At 38.2% G+C, this 24,312-nt stretch overlaps 1 protein-coding gene across 1 annotated transcript; it reads right to left on the minus strand.

The window, feature by feature from the left end:
* Positions 1-20,073: 20,073 nt before the first annotated feature.
* On the minus strand, positions 20,074-23,885 carry LOC129429157 (LINE-1 retrotransposable element ORF1 protein). The gene is made up of 2 exons (XM_055185673.2): positions 22,936-23,885; positions 20,074-22,640 (listed from the first exon to the last, which is right to left on the minus strand). Exons 1-2 carry the CDS (start codon positions 23,742-23,744, stop codon positions 22,619-22,621), a joined length of 831 nt encoding a protein of 276 aa, XP_055041648.2. The 5' UTR covers positions 23,745-23,885; the 3' UTR covers positions 20,074-22,618.
* Between the last annotated feature and the right edge of the window lie 427 nt (positions 23,886-24,312).

The raw sequence follows: 24,312 nt of genomic DNA on the forward strand, positions 1-24,312 counted from the left end.
GTTTTCACAGAGCTGTGTGTTTCACTAGTTTTCTTGCTAATGAATTAGTTTGTTTAGTTAATTTTAACACAATTATCAGCACTGGTTTAAAAAAATATTATCCGTCCCTCACCAGTCTTAAAATGTAAGGAATACTGGAGCTTGTTTGGGTTGGTGGTGGGACTGTTCGCGATGGGCGCCGGAAAATTTCCCTTATTTTCAAATCCAAAACTTGACAGGTATGGTCTGTTCTTTTATCTGATATATTGTTTGTTTATATATTTAAAGAATAACATTTTCTGGAAGGCATTAAACTTTTGTGAAAATCATGAAAAATGCTGGCACTGGCTGGCAACTTTGTAAAAAACGCTGGCGGGGAAAGAGTTAAGTCTTCACTGAAGAAGCAGCTTGGCCAGTTTAACCCACAAATGAAGAAGAAACAGCAGCGTGTTGTGTATGTTTTGAGAAGATCAGCAGTAATGGAAGTAAATAAACAGCGACTTTTGTTGCAGTTTGAGCTCATTCACTCCTCAACTTGGCCCATTTTTTTTCTTACTTTCGCAAACGGAAATACCTATGACGCAGTTTTTTTACCTGACGGGAGGGGTTCTAGTGGATCAATCACAGCGCTTGCGGTAGACTACGCAGAGCTACACAGAGGCTACGAATGACCTACGGCGTAGACCTTACACGCGACTATAAATTGGACTTTAGATTAATCCAGGACTAGGCCTTAGATGTATTAGGACATTTACAAAACAAACTTTACAAAAAACAGTACTGATGTGCATCTAGAGACAAAACAATGGCACTTATATATGTTAAGATATGTCAGTGGACAGTGTTTTTAAATTTAGGCGGCTCAAACATGCATTTTAGTCTGAGACTAGGATAAGCCCTGTCCAGGAAACCACCCCATAATATGCATTTTATGTAACATCCTTTACACCCAGCCTTAGACTCTGATCCATGTTGACATGCTTCAATGCAGTGAATCATTCTAAACGTGTATTTGATTCAGATCTTGAACTCATGTTAATGAAAACAATTTAAAGTGATTTTTGCTTTGTGACGTGATGCATTATAGAAGCAGCCATTAGAAGATGTGTAAATCGTAGCCACAAAGGGATGCACATGGTCAGCAACAATTCCAAAATATGCCCTTAAAGCAATTATTGATTCGTATTAACAGGACCAAAGTGTGCCTAATAAACATTCCTCACATTATACCACTAGCCTGCACTGTTAACACAAGGCAGATTGAATCCATGGATTCATGCTGTTGGCACCAAATTCTGAATTTAAACTGTTTTCAGGTGTCCAGTCGTGGAGAGCCTGTGCCAGACGTGAAAACCTGACATGATGTTCTGCTGGTTCAACCAGGGTACCAAACCTGAGACTGCCTGTACTTGGTAAGTTTGTTTGCTTTTGGGACCGGGCCTCGACTAGCGTGAATCTGAAAGTGGCTCGCACTCGGGTGCCCACTCCTCCATGAAGTAAAGTAACATGTCCATGCAATGTAGCCGATGATCACATCATTAGTTTACATAATGCACAATTTCCACAAGTGGGGATACAAATAATTTTTTTTTTGCATCAGCTAAAATAAAAACATTTGCAAGCAGCAGAAAGCCATCTACCCCTGGTTAACCAATGAACTGCGAATTGTGATACACAAAGTAACTCCAAATGGCGTGATATTTGTAAGTAAAGCTCCTTTCCTGCTGTATAGCAAGAGTTTTAATTAGATCTTTATGAATATATAAACCTAATTTTCGATATTTTGAAACTACACTAATGGCTATTCAGCTATGGCACGGATGTGACTCATTTAATCACAAATTTAAAATTAACCTTTGCTTTTCGGTGGCTAGGAATAGCACAGAAAGCCTGAATGTAATTTAGATGCAATTATAATGTAAATGCGTATGGCTGACCTAATAGAGAGTGTGACTGCGATTGCATGAGGAGATTGTGATTAGAGTTAGAGTGCTCATAAGATGCATGCTGACATTTGTGCTGCAGGTCGTACCCTCTCCAATGATTCCTGAATCCGTTTAAAGGGACGACACACACTGTGTTCTCAAGAGGCTGCAGTTTTGACATCTTCATGTAGTCATGTAATTTGTTTCAGTGCCTTGTACAATATTGCTGTGTTGGGAATAGTTGATTTGACAATTTTAAAAATTCAGCATGTTTTTCGAGCCTGCCAATTTTGCCTTGTTGTCACTTGTGGGGAAAGAGCAATTTGGTGTAACCAGAAGTCTTCTTATTACAGTGTTTTAAAAAAACATAAGCGTACAGTATCAACATTTTTAAAAGCCATATATGTTGCCTCTTGTCTATATTGTGGCTGTTCCAATTTATTCAGTGGCATTAAAAGCTAATTTTATTACTAATTTTGTTTTAAATAAGAAAAATATATCCCAGAGCTGCACTAAAACGATAGTGTCTGAGAAATCTAATTTGAGTTAAAACAACATAGCAACCATGCCATTCCAGCTTCTATCTACAATACTTTTTAATACCTTTGTCACATCTGTCATGTTACCTAAGATGCTCATATTGCAAGTGCATAAGCATGCCAGTTAGTAAGTATTCTAATTGTACTTTACAAACCCTATATGGATGGTTTCATTCAACGCATTTTCAATGACGCATGACAAGTCATGATAATATCCAATGTATCTGCTTACATTGCGGACACAAATGCATCTATCCCCATACAATTTATTTCCACATATGAATGAGGCCTGAAACCAAATGAAGAATATCGGAATCTGTAAGTTTTTTCCTGCTTACATATTCGGGGGTAATATCCAATATGTGCCTCTTGAGTGGAAAGAATTGAGTCACTTCAAACAAGCCGTGTAAAACCAGCCTAAAAAGTGCCCACTTCACTGTGAATGTGGGAATGGTTTGCTCACTGGCTATTTCCCATACATTGGAGTATTCCTAATCTCAGGCACGTTTAAACACAACCACCCAAAACATGAATGAATAAAAAAAGTCATTATCATAAAACCCATTAACGCTTGGAATTTACAACGTAGTTCTGCCTTCAAATTGTTTTTCCATTAAAGCAAAGCAAACCCCAAAAGAAAACGTGCATGTATGTGTGGGTTGTCATGACTGTTCGCTAAACTTTGCTAAGCTGTGGTTAGCTTATGTATCACACTCCATTTTTCACACAGTTTAGTGAATAGTATAGAGACAAACATCCTTTTTTGGAAAAATGTTATCAGGCACGCCCCATCTGGTAAGCACTTCTTATTTCAGCAATAGCTGGAGCAGTAGCATGTCGCATTGGAAACAGCTCAACCCAACGGGGGAAATGATCAACAAAGACAAGAAATAGTGCATGCTGTTTGGAACTTTTTGATTGTTTGACAGTTTACATAACTCTTGACATCAGTCCACATACCATGCCAATAGGCAACACTTTGTACTATCTTATAGGTTTTAAAGATTATGGTGTCTACTTAGGGGGCTGGAGTGATAGTCAGAGAAAGGTTGAAGAAGGGTGGGCATAAGGCTGCCAGGGATGACGACATAGGAGTGAATTTGACTATCAGTCAGGTGAGTGATATGATATAACTTATCTTCAACTATTACATAATGTTCTTTCTCAACATGTTCATGTTTGGCCAATTGAAATATTATTGTGATTTCAGGATCACAATATTGTTCATACCAGATGCTTTTTGACATGGCGTGAAATTTCAGATCTTACTTGTGTACACTTTACACTAAGGTCAGTCACTATCTGTGACAGAGCATCACTTCCAATATTCCAACACAAAATCAAATGTTTGTAGATGGGGAGCCCATTGAATGTGTTGACTAGTTGTTTTAGTGGAGTTCATTGCCCACTGCAAAGAGGAATGATTCGTTACCACTATGAACAATCAATGTTCCAGGTAGTGTTGCCATTTATCAAGTGCCCAAACCACTGCTAGACACTCTTTCTCTGTGGTGGAGAAGTTAACCTCTGCTTTATTTAAGGTTTGACAGGCACAAGTGATTACTTGTTCACTGCCTTGCTCCTTTCGGGTTGGCACAGCACCTCTGTAATGTTAGGCAAACATCAATCTTGGTAAGAGCATTGACCATTTCGGTAGTCCACACAGAATCTGTGTAATAACCTGCTCTCAGGTTTAAGAGAGTTCTAAATGCACTTTATTTTAGGGACATTCTATAAACATAAATCCAGAAACAGGCATGGTCATACACAGGTGAGCAGTCCAACAATGCTGTATAAACAGTCAAGGGAACAGCAGGAACAAGGTAAAAAAAGATACAGGGAGTGATCATGTAAACAGGACAACAGAGAAAACATGAATTACGCTCAGAATTGCAGACTAAAAGAATAACAAGATTTCGCAGTGAGTGACTGAATTAACATGGTATAAATGGCTAGATAATGAATAAAATGGAAACAGGTGTAACAATGATTAGTCCAGAGTGATGAATCATGCAACTTGAAGTCCTAAGGGCAAAGGGACACTGAAGACCAACAGAGGGAGACACAGCAGATATAATAAGAGAGCCTCCACTCTACAAGCCACTTCCAGATGCTCCACAATAGAACACAGTTCAAGAAGGGGGTCAGGCAGAGGTTGTACCAGGGATGGAGCCAGTGGAACCAGAAGCCAGGGAGGAGTTGGCAAAACCAGAGGCCAGGGAGACATTGTCGGAAACAGAGGCCAGGGAGTAGCTGGGGGAACCCAAGGAGGTGCTGGAAGTGACAGGAACCCAGGTGGAACTGGAGACCAGGGCATGACTGGTGGCAGCAGGAACCATCTTGGGCAAGGCCATTTTGGTTGGGGCAAGTGTTCAGAGAGCCTATGGAACTTGGGTATGACAATCTTTGAGAGGACAAATGGTCTAGGGCAGTGTTTCCCAACCCTGGTCCTCGGGCACCCCCTCCCAGAAAGTTTTAGATGTCTCCTTATTAAGCACACCTGATTTAACTCATCATCTTGTTAGGGACACGTCTTTACCATTTTGTAAGGAGGTTGATGAGTCGAACCAGGTGTTTTAAATAAGGAGACATCTAAAACTTTCTAGGAGGGGGTGCCCGAGGACCAGGGTTGGGAAACACTGGTCTAGGGAACTTAGACACAGCCAGCCATCTTGAACAGGGAAGAGAGACTAGGGAACTTAGGAACAGCCATGTTGGCTAAAGCAGAGAGTCTATGGAACTTGGGAGCAGCCATGTTGGCAGACCTACAGGACACAGGAAACTCAGGGGCAACAATCTCTGCTTTGACAGGACTCTCAGGAAACATGGATACATGCCTAATGATCAGGACAGTAACTTTAGGGAACTCAGTCTCAGTCTCTGGTTTGAACAGGAAGCGCAAGGAGACTCAGGTTTGGACCTCTTAGCTGTGACATTTTTTGAAATTTAAGTTCTGAGGGCTTAGGCAGCAGGGACACTGAAGACCAACAGAGACACAACAGATATCATAATCTGAGACTTTCATCTTTTTTTAGTAACTAAAACAACAGGTGATGGCCATGTAGAATGAGAAGGTTCTATAATGCCAGTATTCAACATGTCTGAAATGTTCTTTAACCATGGCTGGCTTCACAGGGGTAAGCCGCGGCTAAGGTCATTGTTTGATAGGTACTTGTTGATTGATGTATAAACAGTGTTCTAGATCATTTGTTCGTCCTGGCCAACGAGTACATATTGTTGGATGTGATTCCAAAATCTGGCGTAACTGAACTTCATCAACTTGTGAGACAAGGTTGCTTCTCTGATTGCTTAGTCAATTAAGACTTGATCCTCTGTGGGTGTAAAACCAGTGTCTTGTAATGCCAGCAGGAGTTGAGGTGGTGAAACAGCACTTAGTAGAGAAAGATTTTATGGTGAAGGTTCACACTGCTTAATTTTGGAAACAAAACTCTATTGTTAGGTATGCTTGCTTTTCCTGGTTGGAAAAGGTATTCCACTTCAGGTGCACATTTACAAAAGTACTTCCCATCAGCAATATTGAGTTGAAGACCGCTTAGGAAGGTGAAGTCCAGAGAGTAAGGATTAAAGCCCTTAAAGGAAAACACTGATTATGTAGTTTAATCAGCATACTCATCCATCCCAGTGGAACTTTGGGACTGTGGCTGGACTAGCGTGAATCTAAATGTTTTTGAATCTTCGGCCTTGCCATTCGCTAGATAGAGAGGTCCTGAGTTCCATGGTTGAAGATTCTCTTTGGGGGTAAGTTCTTTCCATAAACTCTCATGTATGAGGGTATAACTGGCTCCAATGTCTGGAATGCCTTTACCTTTTCTGACATCAATACTAATTGGAACAAAGAGTTGTTGTGGTACTGCAGATTGTGAGTTGTCAGTAACAGGATTCGTTACTGACAACCCACAGGACTGGGATGGGATTATTGAAGAAGATGAAGAGTAACCAGAACAGTTCCCTGGAGGATGGTGACCCTTACAGCACCAGCACTGAACTGAACTCCTATCTATCCGTGGAATTCCAGGTGCTCAATATTTTTGAATATTTTCAGAATCATTTTTTACAAGTTCACTCTCTGTTAATGTTGACTTCCATCTCTTGAATCAGGCTCTGTATGAAAAAGCTAAATCCATAATGGGTTCTTTCTCACCTTGAGTTCTTGTTTTGACTCGTTCTGCTAACTCGTTCTTGTTACTTCTTGTACTTCTTGTCCTTGTACTTGCCACCTCCCACCAGTCGCAAGCAGTTCCATACAAAACTGTATGGATAGTAGCTAATAGATCCATATCAGACAAAGGATGCAATTCCAGCAAATCTTGACATCAAGTCAAGTAATTCAAAGTAATTCACTTTAGAAACAACAGTAGTCATTTCTTAACATTCTTAACTCTTTCCCCACCAGTGTTTTTAAAAGAGTTGCCATCCAGCACCAGCATTTTTCATGATTTTCACAAAAGTTCAATGCCCTTCAGAATCGCTTTACAATGCTATTATATGTGAAGCACATGATCAGTTTTATGTTTTAATCTAGTTAAAGAAACATTCACACGCAGTCCACAAAGCAAGGTTCTTATGTGATTTTTATATTATGTATATATAAAATACGGGAAAAGCGCGTCATGGTGTCATGCTGAAAAATGAACTGTCAAATTATGACTCATCCATTCACCAAACCACATTATACGTGGTGCATGCGCGATGTGAATGCTCCGCTCGGTGTTGCAGTGAAGTAAAACTGATTGATGAATTTAGCTATTGAATGCAGAATTTGAAAATTTTACTTAAAAGCAATACATACTGTACATAAAAGCAATAAAGCGGCTGACAAGGGCAAATTAGTCGACCGGCTGCCGGGAATTGTCCCGCTGATCTCGATGGTCTGGGCCTGGACCAACTTATTTTTTCTCTTACTTGCGGGGTCTGCAGGGAAGTGTCAAAGATCGACTGGTCGATCACGATCAACGTGTTGTCGACCACTGCTATTAGACCATTGATATCATTTTCCATTTTTGTCTGTTATCAGTGATACACTTTAGTAATTGTTTTTGGTTGTCCTCCATCTTGACTAACAGTTGAAATATGAGTTGAATGCTGTGACTTAGCTTTTATCTCTTGGGCATGTGGCGTAACATCATTCTCTTGTCGCTGAACAAATGTCTTTAGGGTGTCCAAGTGTCCTTGTACTCGTTCAGTAAGTTGCTGGACTGCTCTGCCTGATGTTTGAAGTTTACTGTGCTGTCCCACAGATGAAGAAGATTCAGGGGTTGTGCAAATCTGCATGTGATCTCCATTTAGATTCAATTTTATTTTTATAGCACTTTTCACAATTGTTTAATTGTAATTCTAAATCTATACTGTAGTAAATTTCAGCATGTTTCAAATATTGTGTTTAAGTTTGAGTCTTGAACAATGGTTATAACAAGTAAATATATTTAGTCTTGGTGGACTAGATCTGCCTACACTGCTGCTGTAAGTAAGAGATGAGACATCTGCATGCAATGAATAACAAAATCCCTATTTAAATGTGAGGTGGGTCATTTTAAAATTACAATTCAGTTTACTGTAAGACGGTTAAATTTTGCATTTAAATTTGGTGTAATTAAAGTGTACACCTGATTGTCCGTGACATTGAGTTTTGTTTTTAACAATATTTACATTTGTTTCTTTCTTTGGCAACCGCATAATGCCTATAGGCTAATCAACTATTTAAGTATTTGGTAATTTATTATATATAAGTCATATTCTTATATACTAACAATACTCTTGTCATTTTTAAATAACAATAATACATTTGTCTATTTGTTGAACACTGTCGTATTTTAAAGTATGGCTGTTGTAAACACCATGCATTTAATTTTACAATTGCTATGGGGATTTTAGGGCTTATGTGCTTACAGTATGTGCTTATTGTTGCATTCACATACAGATTGTAGAAATAGAGATTAATTCACTTTTAAATGCTCTTGAAAATGCAAAAAAGTATACCAGTTATTGTATGCTATAATAAAATGCCATAGTGGACATTCAGAGATTTAGGCCAACTTCGTATTCAATATATAAATAAATAAACTGTTACTATACAAAACTATACAAATTATGTACTTACAATTACAGTTATGCTGACATGACCTAAACAAAGCAACATAATGCTTGGTAATCATAATTTTGAACAATTTTGAACAATGCTAAAAATTACAGTATTATGGTACTTAAAAATTACAGTATTACTACAGATATCTACAGTAGGATTGACTCTTACACAAACATGGTGAAAAAACTGTAAATATTGGAAATATTTGAGTCCAGAAGAGGATGAACGGTTGCAACCAGCCGGCCTGACACTCAGCAAACAGAGGTTATCGGGTATGATGGTGGATAGGGGACGTCTCAGTCGATCTCTGCTCTATGCAACCAGAATGGAAAATGGTGTCTAAAAGAATGGCATAGAGTATGGAAGTAAAACAGTGCCGTTGGATTTTGAATTCTAATTCTTAGCACTGAATTTTTTTACATCAAATTTTTAACACTGAATTTTATTTTGCATCTAAATCAGACTTTGAATTTATAAAAGCCATTGAATTTCTAGCACTGTTTTTTTTGCCTATGACATTTTTTTCAATGTTTTAAAAAAATTCAGTGAGAAAAAAATTTCAATGTCTAAAAAAATTCAGTGTAAAAAAATTCAATGTCTCAAAAGATTCAGTGTAGAAACATTCAATGTTTCAAAAGATTCGGTGTAAAAAATTCAATGTCTCAGAAAATTCAGTGCAAAATAATTCAACGTCTCAAAAATTTCAGTGTAAAAATATTCAGAGTCAACATCCGGGGAAGCAAGGAGAAGCAATCGATCCCTGTATCAATTTATTTATTTATTTATTTTTTTTTTATTGAAGAAACATAGCAGCAAATACAAATTCAACAATAAAAACAATTATAAACAATACAGTGAAGAACAATTGAAATAGACAAAAAAATAAAAAAAATATAAAAAAAAAAAATAAAAAAATAAGTAATAATAAAAATAAATAAATAAAAAATAACAAAAATAATAATATAACATAAAATTAAGCCAGGGGAAAATAAAATTTAATATAAGATCAAAATATAAAAGTGCCTTAAGATACTTGGGTTTTCATAGAAAAGAATAAATATTGTACTTTGAGCACAACGTAACTGACTTTAAAGCTTTGGCATTGTTGGAAGAAGAGATAGTATCCAAATAAGATTTCAGGTCATTGCAGAAAATAATAAAAAGAGGTCTGACAGATAAAAATTTACACTTGTGTACAAAAAACTTGGCTAGAAACATAAATAAGTTTACAAGAAAATACTTGTCTTTTACATTTTTATCAGAGTTATAACAGCCAAATAAGACATCTTTAATTTCCAAAGAGAAATTGACTAACAAAGAAGTACGCACAAATTGTCGTGGATTTTTTCAGGAGAATCAGAGACGGTTGAGATGCAAAATTCTCTTCAAAGTATTTTATTAAAGAATTGTGTCAGACAGCTTGAAACACAATACTGGTCATAGGGTGTACACCTGGTTAAATGATAATGACAATGACCCCGTTCTGAGTTTTTCAGTATATTATATAGTGGTCCAATATTGGTCCAGTAGCCCTGCCTTTCTTTCACTCTGTACTGTCCCAATGCCCAGCACTCAAAACCTTCAGGCCCCTTAGCTCCTTCTCATAACTCATGACAACTTGGTGATGCTGTGGCTTTATCTTATAACATTCCAAGCTGGTACATAAATCCTTCCATGGGTGGTAAAACTCAGTGTCTTTGTTCTCTAACACATCATACAACTATTTGCTATCCTTACCATGGACCCCCTTATCTCCTCCAGGCCCAGCTGTGGACCTACACATTCATGTTCAAGCAACAGAGAGACTTAAAACTTAATTCATGTAGACCTTAACCATGAAACACATTAAAAGCATACCATATAAAACATAATACTAATCTGTAAGATAAAACACTCAAAATTTCTCCACCATATATCCCCCCTTCGGAAACTAAACGTTTTCGATAACCACCCTGCAAATACAACTGCTGATACTAGAGAAGCCGGGCTAGGTACTTTAAAGAAAGAAAACATATAAAAGAATAAAATACCCCTGACAGTTCGGGCCAGACCCTCAGTCACTTTTCCAATTTCAACATTCATTTCACATGGGTCATCCTTTAAGTGATAATTAACAACCTGTAAAAAAGAGTAATGATAAACAACATGTAAAAAATAACATAACATTTAATTTTAGATCAAAAGCAAGCATTTTATCTTTTCAAAAAATTCTTTTCACTTTCTGGTAAGCCGTGCTAGGTGGATGTTTTACCTCCACCCCCAGGAGATTCCTGGACCATCAGTCACTTACCAGGCTTGTTACACTGTCATCACACCGTGGACAGTGATGCTTAAAACCATCCCTTTCCCTATTTTACACAAACTTCAGGTTTGCAACTTGCATTACTAATAAAAGATTATAACTTGTAATAAAAATAATAAATGCAAACAATAATACCTTGTTAATAAATGTTAACACATGCAAAAAATTATAAATGTTGTAAAAAATAATAAATGCATTAGTATAAGTGACACCCTATGTCCAGTTTAACATGACCAGTAACATAATGATTCTCACATGAGAGTGTTTTGCTCTGGTGGGCAGTCCACACAGAGTCTTTCTAAGAAACATGAATTCTATATGTATATGTGTAGGGTGCATCTTCCAGCTTTCGACGTTCTTCAACCCATGCGCTTTGCACGCGTAGAGGGCCGTGTGAGGGAGGAGGGTACTAGAGCCTCGTTGGTTCCCCATCACACATGGATATTGTCCTCAAATTTATCTCCCTCGTCGTCCTCATTCATTTGTACCCGTTGGTACATTATCGATAGTTTTCTCAATCAAACCCCTGATACATGGTATGCAACAACAATCAAACAATTCAAGGATAGCAACAGCTACAGCAGTTGACATCAGTAAAGAAGTTATCAGTGTACTGCACTTCCCATACCATTTTTCCATCATTTTTGTAAATGGGTCATCGATTCCAGCATTTTCAGCCAATTCATTTGACGGTCAGTCAAACTTTCTAATGCCCTTATAATGCTCCCATCAGGGGCAGTATTATCAAAAATAAATTTTCTGCATCCATCATCTATAATTTTTTAAAACACCCCCCTTTTCAGCCAACCACATATCTAATGCCAGCCTGTTTTGTTGTGCCATCAGTTACGTTAGTCCCAATTGTGCAGTTATCCCCTTAACGTAATACAATTAATTTATCCAATCCACATTTTTATTGAGGGTTGACCACCAGAAAATTATTCACTCAAAACTTGCAACAATTTGATTTCTCGCTTTCTATTCATCTGGCACCCCCCTTGGAACCCATATGGCATCTATACACTCTATTATCATAAGATCCACCAGGCAGATTTCTTTTCTGTCTGTTAATACTCTTAACACTTATTTTATCATATACGCTCCCAAAATCAGGTAATGAAAACATTTGAAATGGCATTACTAATTGTACAAGGGTACAGGTTCCCTTTCCAATTTACTCTCAAATTTGGCCTAAATTTCATGTCAACACACATCCACCATACGTCTGCCCTTTCTGTGGTCTGGCCTATAAAACAGTTTGCCTTATATTCCTCCTTGTCATTTGTAACATCAATTTCTCTTTGGCACCACCCATCTGTAAAATGTTTAACATCTTCATTTCCAAAGGTTCTCTTAAAACATGTATAATTACTCTTATAAGCCTGTACTTGGTGGGAAAAACATTTTCATTATTAGAAACAAATAAACAACATTCATGCAATCTTCATCCTCCATATCCTTAAATACTTTAATCATACATTACCAATTCATTGTGATCTCCAAATCCAGTTTCTATGGTTCATCACATCACTATCTTAACAGCTGTTGGGCTAGCTTCTGTGACCTCATATGGGGCTTCTCATCTGGGTTCATCCCACTTACGCTTGTAAACTTTAATGTACACCCCGGTTTCTACAGGAAAAGGTGTTGTAGTCTCGTCACCAGGTGTCTCTCTGGGCCTGCTTTCAATCTGTAAAATAGCTTTATGTTTTCTCATTAGTTCAGCAATATATTCATTAATATTCATTAATATATTCATATATTATATTCATTAATATTCAATTTTTTTTTTAGATCCTCCTCATGCTCCAAATTAATTTCTTTTTGGTTAGCTTTGAACATTGGTCTCCCGGTTACCATTTCATGAGGGGATAAACGCGTTTCCCTGTTAGTACTAGATCTTATGGCCATGAACGCTATTGGTAAGGCCTAAACCCAATTTAGTTTACTCTGTGCACAGATTTTGCCTATTTTTGATTTAAGTAAATTGTTACACCTCTCAACCGACCCTTGAGACTGTGGATGATACACTGATCCAAATTTTTGGGTTATTCCTACCCTAGCAAGTGCTTTTCTCAACAGGTTGGCCTGAAATCCTGGTCCATTATCTGACTGTAATACCTTGGGAAGGGCAAATCTTACGACCACTTCCCTCTTAAGTGCTCCAGCCACTGCTTGCGCACTCTGCGTTCACTTTGGATAAGCTTCTGTCCATCTCAAAAACACATTTTCTCCTTAATTGGGTGGATCATATCTACAAAATACATAACTAGATGCACAAATGGTCCTTCCACACTTGGAAACAGACGCATTGGGTGTACTGCTGGTTTCACATTTCTATAAATGTCACATTCTGACAAAAATTCGCTAATTTAGTTTTGCATATTGATAAACCAGAAACCCTGTTGTCTCAAAATCTTATCTATCATCTCCCCCCTCGCGCAATGTTCACTACCATGCGCATTAATCATTACCATTTTCTCCATTCTAGATGGTATTACTAATTGTTGTTGCTCTGATCTCCACAAACCTTTTACATTCACAACACCTCTGCTTTGCCACTTCATCTTTTAAATTTGTTACACTTTATTTTGCATGTCTCTGATTTCATCTACAGTTACGTCTGCGGAAATGCTCACCTGTTCACTGTCATTCTTTTTACCTGATCCTGTCACAACCATAGCCATAATTTTCAGCTAACTCTGGTTTTGCCACACCTAATTTTGCTTCCTCATCTGCTTTTTCATTACCTTTGTCAATAAATCACTCTCCTTTTGTGTGTGCTGCACACTTAATTACATTTACTTTAGCTGGTTTTTGTATTGCCTCAAATAGTTGTGTGATCTCTTCTTAAACCAAGTCTGCTCTCAGTTTCATCTCTTTAATGCCTTCTGTTATACAAATGTGTGATATTCCTTCACTACAATATAGCAACATCTGTCTGATTTTTTTTCCATGTCCTCACATTTAAATTCCCTAAATTACTTTACCCTACTGGCCTATTCTGGTATTAACTCAGGTATGAACTACAAAACTCTGTGGCTCCCAAAAATGCCATCATCCGCTTCACTGTGTTTTGCTATAGATAGACAAGCATGGTTCTGTGGTGTTTTTCACAAATTTGTTTTTGCTCTTCAGAGACTACTCTTTTTAGGTATTTTACACTGGCTTTAGTCAATATCAACTTTTATTTTGATACTTTTATCTGTATATCTGCTCAAAATTTGTTCTGTTAATTTCTTAAAACCCTCTCTGTTGTTGTGTGCTATCAAAATATCATCTACATATTGCAAGCATACTCCCTTGTGTTGTTATCCTGTAAAATGATTTGCTTCTAATGTATACCTGTCTCAGTCATTTATAATGGAATTAGATACCTGCCTAGGTACCTATCCAACATACTTCTGGTCTAATTAAAGGGGTTAGTTCCTGTTTAGTTATTTTGGTTAGACACTGCAATGTTAATCCCTGTGGTGTGGTTTTGATAGTAGCATCTCATTTACACAAAATGTCCCTTCCAATTAATGTGATTGGAACCTGAGGTGCCATCAGAAATGGATTTACAACAGTTTTTCCTTCTATCTGAACCATAATTGGTTCTGACAGACACATTTCCATAGGTTTTCCAGAAAATCCCATTGTGTCAAATAAACATTCAATTTTCTCTCAATTAATTATGCATGTTAATTTAGATTCTCCCCAATCATTTTCGGATAATGCTACTTGTTGGTTAATGGGACCCTCCGAACACCCCTATTGCTTCCATGGGTTTGTTGGACAGTCACGCCTAGCATGAGTATTCTCCCCACATCCCCAGCAAACATTGTTTTGCCCGAAATATGGACCCATATCAGCGGATGTCCTGTTCTGAAAATATCCCCTTCTTCTGCCCCTTTGCCGTCTTCAAAAACTAATTTCTCTACTCTCTCCACTAGGTTCCATTACATTCACAACTACTGGTTGAAACGGAGCTGCGCCCTGGGGGTGCTGCCATGGGTTCAGATTTTGGGTTTGATCTGCAGCTTGTTTTTGCAGATCAGCTACCTGTTCATACTTGTTAGGAGGGTGTGTTGCGACCATTTCGTCCTGAGAGTGGCTCGCTGACTCATATGACCCTGCCCATCCCACTACATAGGTTCCCCTGGGGGCCTTACTAATGTCTTTGTGTCTTTTCTTTTCCTCCAGACTAACTTGAGCCAGCTTTCGTTCAGTCTCTTTAGCTTGTTGCTCTAAGTCTCTTTCGTATTTCTGGTGTTTGGAAGCATGGTGTTTCAGGGTCTCCACCCACTGGCCGTGTGGCATTGCATCTAGCCCTGGGGTGTCACTCAGTTTGTTTTGCACAGACACTGGCAGTGCGTCCAGCAGTTCCTTTCTGAAAAGTCTGGCTTCAAAGTCTCTTGGGTCAGTAGGATCTTTTCTCAGCCCCTGCCCTCTCCAAATTTGCATGTTTTTAGCAATCCACAGTGCACAGTCCTCCAGACCCAGTGCAGCGGGGGTCAGTTTGGTGCTGTCAAACTTGTCAGGAAACTCAGTTCTCAAGGCACCCCAAAGTCTGCCTCTGTAACAGTCAATAGCCTGGCCGTCAAAATCAGATGAAACCACACTCTGTCCCATACCTGCTAACCACAATACATCCTCCATTTCTCTTAAACTAGTAATTTTTGCCAGTAATGCTTTTATGTCACCCACCGCCAATCTTGTACCTTGTGTTTCTCTCTCCAACGCACCAATCCAGGTACCAGCACCATCTCTTAAACTTGGCAACAAATGTATTATAGTCTCTAAATCCCTATGAGCCCATGGAACATACACAGCTGTTTTTCCTTCAATACGCAATGGAAATACACTCACACCTGGCTCATTCATTCCACCTCTAGGGGTACTTTTCAATAATGGGGATCTGTCCTCTATTGGGTCAAAGTCTAAAGCTAATGTGTCCATATACTCCATATCTCTGTTTCTCTCCTCTACCAACATCTTAGCTCTGTAAGTTCTTAATCCATCAGGTCCTGACATTTTTGTCATATCTATACCATCTTTAGAGGCTGGGTACTCTTGTGTCATTTTCATATTTAGCCATTCGTCAGTTTCTCGCTTTCTCTGTTCCATAGCATGCACTGCCCTAACCTTTTGTTGTTTAAGCACCCTTTCTTTTGCTCTCTCTCTATCCTGCCTTTCTTGCTCCAAAATCATCCTTTCTTCCTCTTGTAATCTTTTAGCCAGCTCTCTGTCCTGCGATAGCCCTGCTAAACCCAAATACTTCACATCTTTAGTTAATTCTGTTATTTCCTTTGCTCTCTGTTTAATTAGTCGATCCAGATGTTCTAGCTGAGTCCTGGTATACTGACTAGCTCCTCCTGCTGCCTGACTTTGTTCACTGATTGATTCTTCCTTTCCTCTATTTATCTCATCATACAGTTCCAAATTTCCCTCAACTTCTAATTCCCCTTTAAGCTGCATAGTTCCTTTAATAACTGGATACAGTGTACTAGCATTTGGTGAAGCAACAGGGGTGGTTGGGGCTGGAGTGAAAGCAGTGAAGGGAGGGTGACTTTCAGAGAGAGTGGTGAAGGGAGGGGTGATTGTGTGCGTGGTAGAGGGAGGGCATGGATTGAGGGAGGCCGGGGCAGTGGGCGGTGCATAGGGCGGTGGCTTAACTGTTGTAGTTACCACAGGTAATTGGTTTGCAGTGTCTAATGGCTGTTCTAGCAATCTTGTCTTTTCTATTCTTTCGTTTTGCTTTGCCAGCTCTTGAGCTCTGACCTCTTCTCTATCAGCCATCACTCTTTCAGCTTCCTTACTCCAGCAACCTCTAGCTTTTTCCCACAATTCCATTCCATCTAACAAAGCTTTCCTCTTTTCTTTCTTTCCATCCTTCTCTGCTTTCAACTCCTGATTAGCTATGTAATTAGTCATCCAAATTTTCATACTCTTTGTTTTTTTTTTTATTCCATGTTCCCTGTTCTGGCCAGTGAAAGGGAGGCTGCTCTCCTTTCTTATATTTGTTACTTCTGGTATACCATTTTAGATCATTACACCACTTAGCCAATGCTTTACCATCAAAGCCTTTGTCTTGTAAGTTACACCATTCCACCGGGGCCACAGTGATAGCACGCTCTAATTCTTTTGTTGCTGCTTCCATGTTACACTGAATGGTTGTTTACTTTATTTATTTAACAATAAATCAATGCACTTTTCTGCACTATAAAATGTTCCAGTCAGGCAACTAGAATAAATCACAAAGGGTCCCACAAGTATGTAAATGATCTCCTCTTCACCAATCACTTTATCTGTCACACAACCACTTTTAAGATTTGATTCAAATTTAAACTTAGCACTTACAATGCTCAGTTCTCTATATCCCACAATTGTCTTTGACACATAAATCTTACAACTGGAAAAACTTCTTATCTCAGGCCAACTAAAACTAACAAAAAAGATCCCTCTGATTAATTGGGCTATTTTAAATGCAGACGTAACTGTATTGATCTCAGACACTACTGTTTTAAACTTCCTTCTGTTAACTTTTCTTTTGTTAAATCAAATACACTCAATAATGACTTTTCAATATTAGACAAAGATTTCAGGTTCCACCAAAATTCAATGTTTTCAGTCACATCTGACATTCAATCATGGACAATATTTTTCACACAGGATAACTCTTACCCCTAACTTTCAAAATCAAAATTTTCATATGAGTTGAATAAGATGCAGAAATGCTCTTTTTTTTGGGGACGTTTTAAAACTATTCACTTATGGTAAGTCCTTACCATGCAACAATTAATAAACACTTTCTTAACTTTAAGTTGGACCGAAGCTTTTCCCTTGTCTCTCCCGAGTTTATTTGATAGAGCAATTTATAGTATCATAGTTCATCGATAAATTACCCTTAAACACTGTGTTCAACTCAAAGAATACTTTATAGTATCACAGTTCATCGATAAAGCACCCTTAAACACTCACTCAAGCAACCCACTGGTTTTTCCCGCACTCCAGACTCTCTCGCTCACCCTCGTCTGCACATTCTAAGCACCTTGGTACCCAAACTATGCAAACTCTTCATATTTGTTTCATAGAGCAATTTATAGTATCATAGTTCATCGATAAATTACTCTCAAATACTCATTTAAGCAACCCACTGGTTCTCCCTCAACAAAAATCTCTCTCTTATCTCACTTTTGTTTCGTAACTTAACCAGTTACATCAAAAAACAACTAACAATCAAACCCACTGGTTTCCTTTCCTTTAAAAAGATATATCCGTACTCATCTCAGATAATCTATTTAAATCAGCCCACTGGCTTTACAAAATTTAGTTTCAAAATTAATGTTTTAGTTTGAGTCCATAAAATCAGCAAAATTTAGTATAATTAAATGCCCTCTTGGCTATTAACAGTCAACGCCCTCTTGGCTATGTTAATATAAATTTCCATCAACTGTTTCACAGCTGGGTCCTCTTGACCCTCAGATAAGAGTACACTTTACTCGGAAGACCAGGTTTCCCTATTAGAGATAATTTATCTTGTAATATCATCCACAAGTCCCTTCTCATTAATCGCAATACTAGTTAGTTTATGAGTTACAGAGAGAATTCAGGAATTCAAATGAAAACACAGTGCTGTCTGTGTTTTCCAAACAGAGTCAAAAATCTCATCAATGTAGGTGAAAAAATGCTATAACGCTTTGCTTACCTTAATTTAAGAAGCAAGCGGCTGGCCAGCCTTAGCAGTTCAACACCCACAAAGAAGAAACAATCGACTCAGGATGGAGAACATCTCCCCCCGACCGTGAACGGCCTCTGAACGATCCCACTCGGTTGTCCAATGTTCTCTCTTGTAACCCTGCTCCGCAGCGCCAATAATGTCGTGGATTTTTTCAGGAGAATCAGAGACGGTTGAGATGCAAAATTCTCTTCAAAGTATTTTATTAAAGAATTGTGTCAGACAGCTTGAAACACAATACTGGTCATAGGGTGTACACCTGGTTAAATGATAATGACAATGACCCCGTTCTGAGTTTTTCAGTATATTATATAGTGGTCCAATATTGGTCCAGTAGCCCTGCCTTTCTTTCACTCTGTACTGTCCCAATGCCCAGCACTCAAAACCTTCAGGCCCCTTAGCTCCTTCTCATAACTCATGACAACTTGGTGATGCTGTGGCTTTATCTTATAACATTCCAAGCTGGTACATAAATCCTTCCATGGGTGGTAAAACTCAGTGTCTTTGTTCTCTAACACATCATACAACTATTTGCTATCCTTACCATGGACCCCCTTATCTCCTCCAGGCCCAGCTGTGGACCTACACATTCATGTTCAAGCAACAGAGAGACTTAAAACTTAATTCATGTAGACCTTAACCATGAAACACATTAAAAGCATACCATATAAAACATAATACTAATCTGTAAGATAAAACACTCAAAATTTCTCCACCATAAAATAAACAAAATTTCTTCCAAAAAGTAGCTACATGAACACAGTCCCAAAAAAGGTGAGGTACAGACTCGTCTTCCACTCCACAGAAGGAGCATAGAGGATCCAAACAGGAAACATTTTTTTAATAAAAAGATTGACTGGGTAAAATCGATGTAATAACTTGAATGATACCTCTTTAACCTTATTAGTGATTAAATATTTGTTGGATAGAGACCACACTTTCTTCCAAGGAATATTATTAAAACAATTGTTCCAATATGATATTATAGCAGGGACAGTAATAATATCATTCTGAAAAAGTTGTCTAATCTTTCTATTCCTAAGAATGGGACTGGATAAAAAACAGATCTTCCCTATTGCCGTTTCACAAGGATGTATCCAAGAGGTAGAAGAAAGTAAAGAGTCACTTGAGTTTTTCAATAGTGCAATAGCTCCACTGGGGATGGCATCCATCACTATGGCAAACTCTCGTGGGGTAACAGGAATACAAAATTTAGTTAAGAATTCAGAATAAGAAAACAAATGACCATTTGAATTTACAAGTTGAGAAACTAAAATAATATTATTATTAAACTAGCCTGAAAAGAAGAGCGTTTTATTTTTGTATCGGATATCTTGGTTATTCCAAATAAAATACCGGTGGGGGCTAAAATTATGTTTGTAAATCAAATGCCAGGCCAAAAGCACCTGCTTATGGAAATTAGACAATTTGATGGGCAATTTAGATAGATTATAATTACAGACTAACAGAAAAGGGAGACCACCAACTTTAGAAAAAATAAAATTGGGAATAGCATTCAATAGAGAGTCAGAATCATTCAAGAACTGTTTCAACCAATTGATCTTAAACGTATTGTTTAAAGAAGCAAAATCAAGAAAGTTAAGACCGCCATGTTCGAAGCTATTTATGACCACAGATTTTTTAATGTAATGTCTTTTGTGTTTCCATAAAAAATCAAAAAGCATTCTATCAATCTTTACCGAAAATGTCTTATCCACATGCAAAGAAAGAGCAGGGTAGGTCAATCTAGAAATACCCTCCGCTTTGGCGAGGAGAGCCCTTCCACGTAAAGACAAATCTCTTTGGAGCCAGGAATTTAATTTTTTCTTAGCTTTAGTAATTACTGGATCAAAATTTAATTTCCCTCTCATATTGGCATCTTTACAAATTGTAACACCTAAGTAATTTACTTGAGACTTAACAGGAATATTATGTAGGGATGTGGCAGAACAAGACTTTAAGGGAAGAAGTTCGCATTTATTCAAGTTCAAAGAAAGGCCAGAGGCTTTTGAGAACACCTTAATAAGATCAAGAGCGATAGGGATCTGCAATTCATTTTTTAAAAAGAGTGTAGTATCATCAGCTAATTGAGTAATAATAATGTGTTTATTTGCTATATTAATCCCTTGTAATTGGCTATTCAACAGGGAAGTAGTAAGGAGTTGAGCAGCCATTAAGAATAAATAAGGCGATACCGGGCAACCCTGGCGCACCCCTCTAAACACATTAAATCTTGGGGAAGTGCCCGATTTCAGATTAATTGAGCAGTTTCCATTTTTGTATAACGTACGGACAGTTTTACAAAAGAAAACACCAAAACCAAATTTATACAGGGATTGCAAAATAAATTCATGTTCAAGGGAATCAAAGGCTTTGTAAAAATCTAAAAAAAGAATAAAACTTTCGTCTCTTATCAGTTCATCATAGTCCAACAGATCTAAAACAAGGCGTATATTGTTAGCAATATGCCTCTTTGGGATGAAACCTGATTGAGTCTCATCTATTATTGTACTCAGAACTGGTTTAATTCTTTTGGCCAGTAACAAAGCTAATATTTTATAGTCACAATTTAATAAGCAAATTGGACGCCAGTTATCAATCAAAAGAATGTCTTTCTTAGGTTTGGGTATTAAAGTAAGTAATCCCTGTGATAAAGTAGGCGGAAGTGTCTCAGACGCAATACTCTCCAAATAAGTCTCACGCAAGAAAGGTGCCAACTTTTGAGCAAAACTTTTGTACAATTCGGCTGTCAGCCCATCTGTGCCCGGAGACTTATTGTTCTTAAGAGATTCAATAGATTCAATTATTTCATCAATGGATATATCTCTATCGCAGGTGATCTTATCTGCATTAGATAATGTCCTAACATCTTTCAGAGACTGGAAAAATGACAAAGCGGAGTCTTTGCAATACTTAGTGTTATAAAGATTTGAGTAGAAGTTTGCACAAAATGTGCCGATTTCCTTAGGATCAGAACTAATCTTACCATTTAAATTTAGAGAGTTAATAGTTAAATTTCTACAGTTATTCTTTTCCATTCTGAAGAAGTAGGCTGTGCTATGTTCTCCTTGTTCTAGCCACCTTCTTCTAGAGCGAATGAAAGCGCCCTCTGCCTTATTCTTATATATTGAGTCTAACTGAGTTTGCAGATCAATAAATTCTGCCAATTCAGTTTCTGATAAACCAAACTGCATTTTATCAGAGAGTGTCATTATTTTGGAAATGACAGTCTCCTCTTTAAGTCTTTTACGTTTAGCTAGAAGGCTGCCAAAATTCCTAGCACATTTGCTAATTTCGTGTTTTAGTAGTTCCCAATTGAGGCCGTATTTATTTTCTTTTTGTGCTTTGATCCAGTAATTATCAATCAAATATAAAATGTTTTCCCTTAATTGATCATGTTTAAGCAAAGAAGAATTAAGCTTCCAATAAGAGGCTCTAGATTTTGAAGAAGAGATATCTGAAGATAGAGGACATTGAATGAGAATTGCTTTATGGTCAGTCATGGGAGAAGGGAGAATACTAACAGAAACATTAAAGTCCCTAACAGATTGTGAAACAAGCCAGAAATCTATTCGGGATTGTCTAGAGCAGTTTTTGTTACTCCAGGTATAGGATTTAGTATTCGGAAATGTCTCCCTCCAAATATCAATAATATCAAATTTATCCATTAAAAGCTTTAATTTAGAATTAGCAGAAGTAGTCTGTTTAGGTGGCAGTCTATCGAGATTATTATCAGGTACAATATTAAAGTCCCCACCAATGAAAACTAAGGCACTTGGGTATGCATTAAGCCACAGCAGAATCTTCCCTTCTATTGCATCAATCAGTAGATCGTTCTCATGAGAACTATTATACCCGTAGATATTAATTAGTATTACCACAGTGTTCTTTAAACAAATGACCATAAGCAGAAAATGTCCATTCGGGTCACTAAATACGTGCAAAACTTCCCCAGCAAAAAGGTTTTTTAAAGTCAGAACTCCAGCTGAACGCTCCGAACCGTGAGCCATCCAAACATCATTGTTCCACTGATTTTTCCAAAATGCAGTATCACTGGCAACAGAGTGGGATTCTTGAAAAAAAACAAAAATCAGTTTTGAACGATTTGGCATATAGAAACAAAGCCTTCCGTTTCGTAATGTCTCTTAGACCCCTGACATTAAGAGAAAAAACTGAAATAGACATACAAAAATAACTCTTTTAACAAAGAACTGCAAACAAAACGAGCTAACTAAGGTTGACTACGCATAAGCAGCTGACTACAGGATCGGGTCAAGCGCGGTTACAGCCATCAATAGTCAAGTTCCATAACGAAAAGGAGCTCCAAAAAAGCTCACTTGGAATGAGAACAGTATGAGTAGGCTTACATAGGGTTAATTTCAGAGCCCTCGATGAATGCACGATGTCCGACAAAGTGCGCCCTTTTCCCCTCCTTGCGGGCTTTTTCGACGGCCGGCCACAGCAATCGCCTCCTTTCTCGGTCATAGGTAGTGAGATCCTCAGTAAAACGAAAACCGTTCGCCCGCAGGAACTCTGACGATTTTGCCGCCCTCCACACACCATCTCTCATCACACGTGAGGAAAACTGAATAATGATCGCGCGCGGTTTTGACATATTCGGAAGTCTTTTCCCAATGCGGTGGACAGTGTCAATTTTATCTGGAAGAGATTTGCTCTCCTCTGGAAAGGTGGCCAGACAAATGCGAATAGACTCGGATCTGGTGTTTTCATTTTCCTTTTCAGGTACTCCATGTAAACGCAGATTCCATCGGCGAGAGTATCTCTCCAAGTCAGCAATTCTTGTTTCGCAGATCTCCATCTTCTTTTCTTCAGCATTTAGTCTGGTTTCGACGTGGCCGACTTTCCCCTTAATATCATTCAACTCAGCACAAACAAAATCCACCGTCTTTTTTAGCCCTTCAATTTTAAGCGCATTATCCCCCACCATTTTCTCCAGGGCATCCGAGCGATAATTTATTAGCTGTGAGAGAGTGGAAATCACGGCGTCGTCTTCTGCTTTCCCTTTCTTAGAAGGGGGCTTACCTGGGCTCTCAGGAAACGGAGTAGATAAGAGGATATCCCCGGGAGACGAATAACTGTGGAGGTTCACATTTTCGGACACACGTGAAGCTCGCGACATTTCTTTTTCTTTCCTTTTGTCTGCGGCAGATTTCATCTGTACGCTATCGAGGGATGTATTAAGTACTTATGTAAGCAAAGACAGGGAACGAGATTATTAATATAGCAGTTTAGCTGTTAAAAGTGAATTAGTCAGCGGAGCTCGATGAAGGCAAACTTAGCAGGACGCCATCTTGGATCCCTCCCCCTGTATCAAATCATTCAACATTCAGCCAATCATTAAGCTCCATTGGTCATGTGACGCTGAAACGGGAAGTCGGTGAAGTTCAGGCAAAGGGTTTATTTTCATTAACATAGCACGAAATCTCACATTTTTCACATCTGGCAGATCGTATCATCAGTATATCAGGACACTGCCCGTTTACATTTATCAGCATCAAAGTGGCTTCTGTATCTGGATGTGTGATCGATCCCGTGCGGGGAGACGCGCTGGATGAATAGCTGTCAATCACAAATGGCTACAACTGGCTTTAACCATATGATTTAGGGTTGTCGCGGTAACCGCACTCCCGTATTGTACAGTTCTACTGAGAAGCAAACAGCAGAAAATAACTAGCAACCCCAACAACCTAAGCTTTATATTTTAAGCTTTAAAGGTTTTATCT

This window comes from Misgurnus anguillicaudatus, chromosome 4 (genome assembly GCF_027580225.2).
Source record: "Misgurnus anguillicaudatus chromosome 4, ASM2758022v2, whole genome shotgun sequence".
NCBI lineage: Eukaryota > Metazoa > Chordata > Actinopteri > Cypriniformes > Cobitidae > Misgurnus > Misgurnus anguillicaudatus.

Coding starts and splice junctions, on each gene's coding strand:
- LOC129429157 (XM_055185673.2), bottom strand. CDS start 23,744: ATGAAATCTGCCGCAGACAAAAGGAAAGAAAAAGAAATGTCGCGAGCT. Junction 22,641..22,935: donor GGCTCTGAAATTAACCCTAT/GTAAGCCTACTC, acceptor TTTTTTTTCAAG/AATCCCACTCTGTTGCCAGT.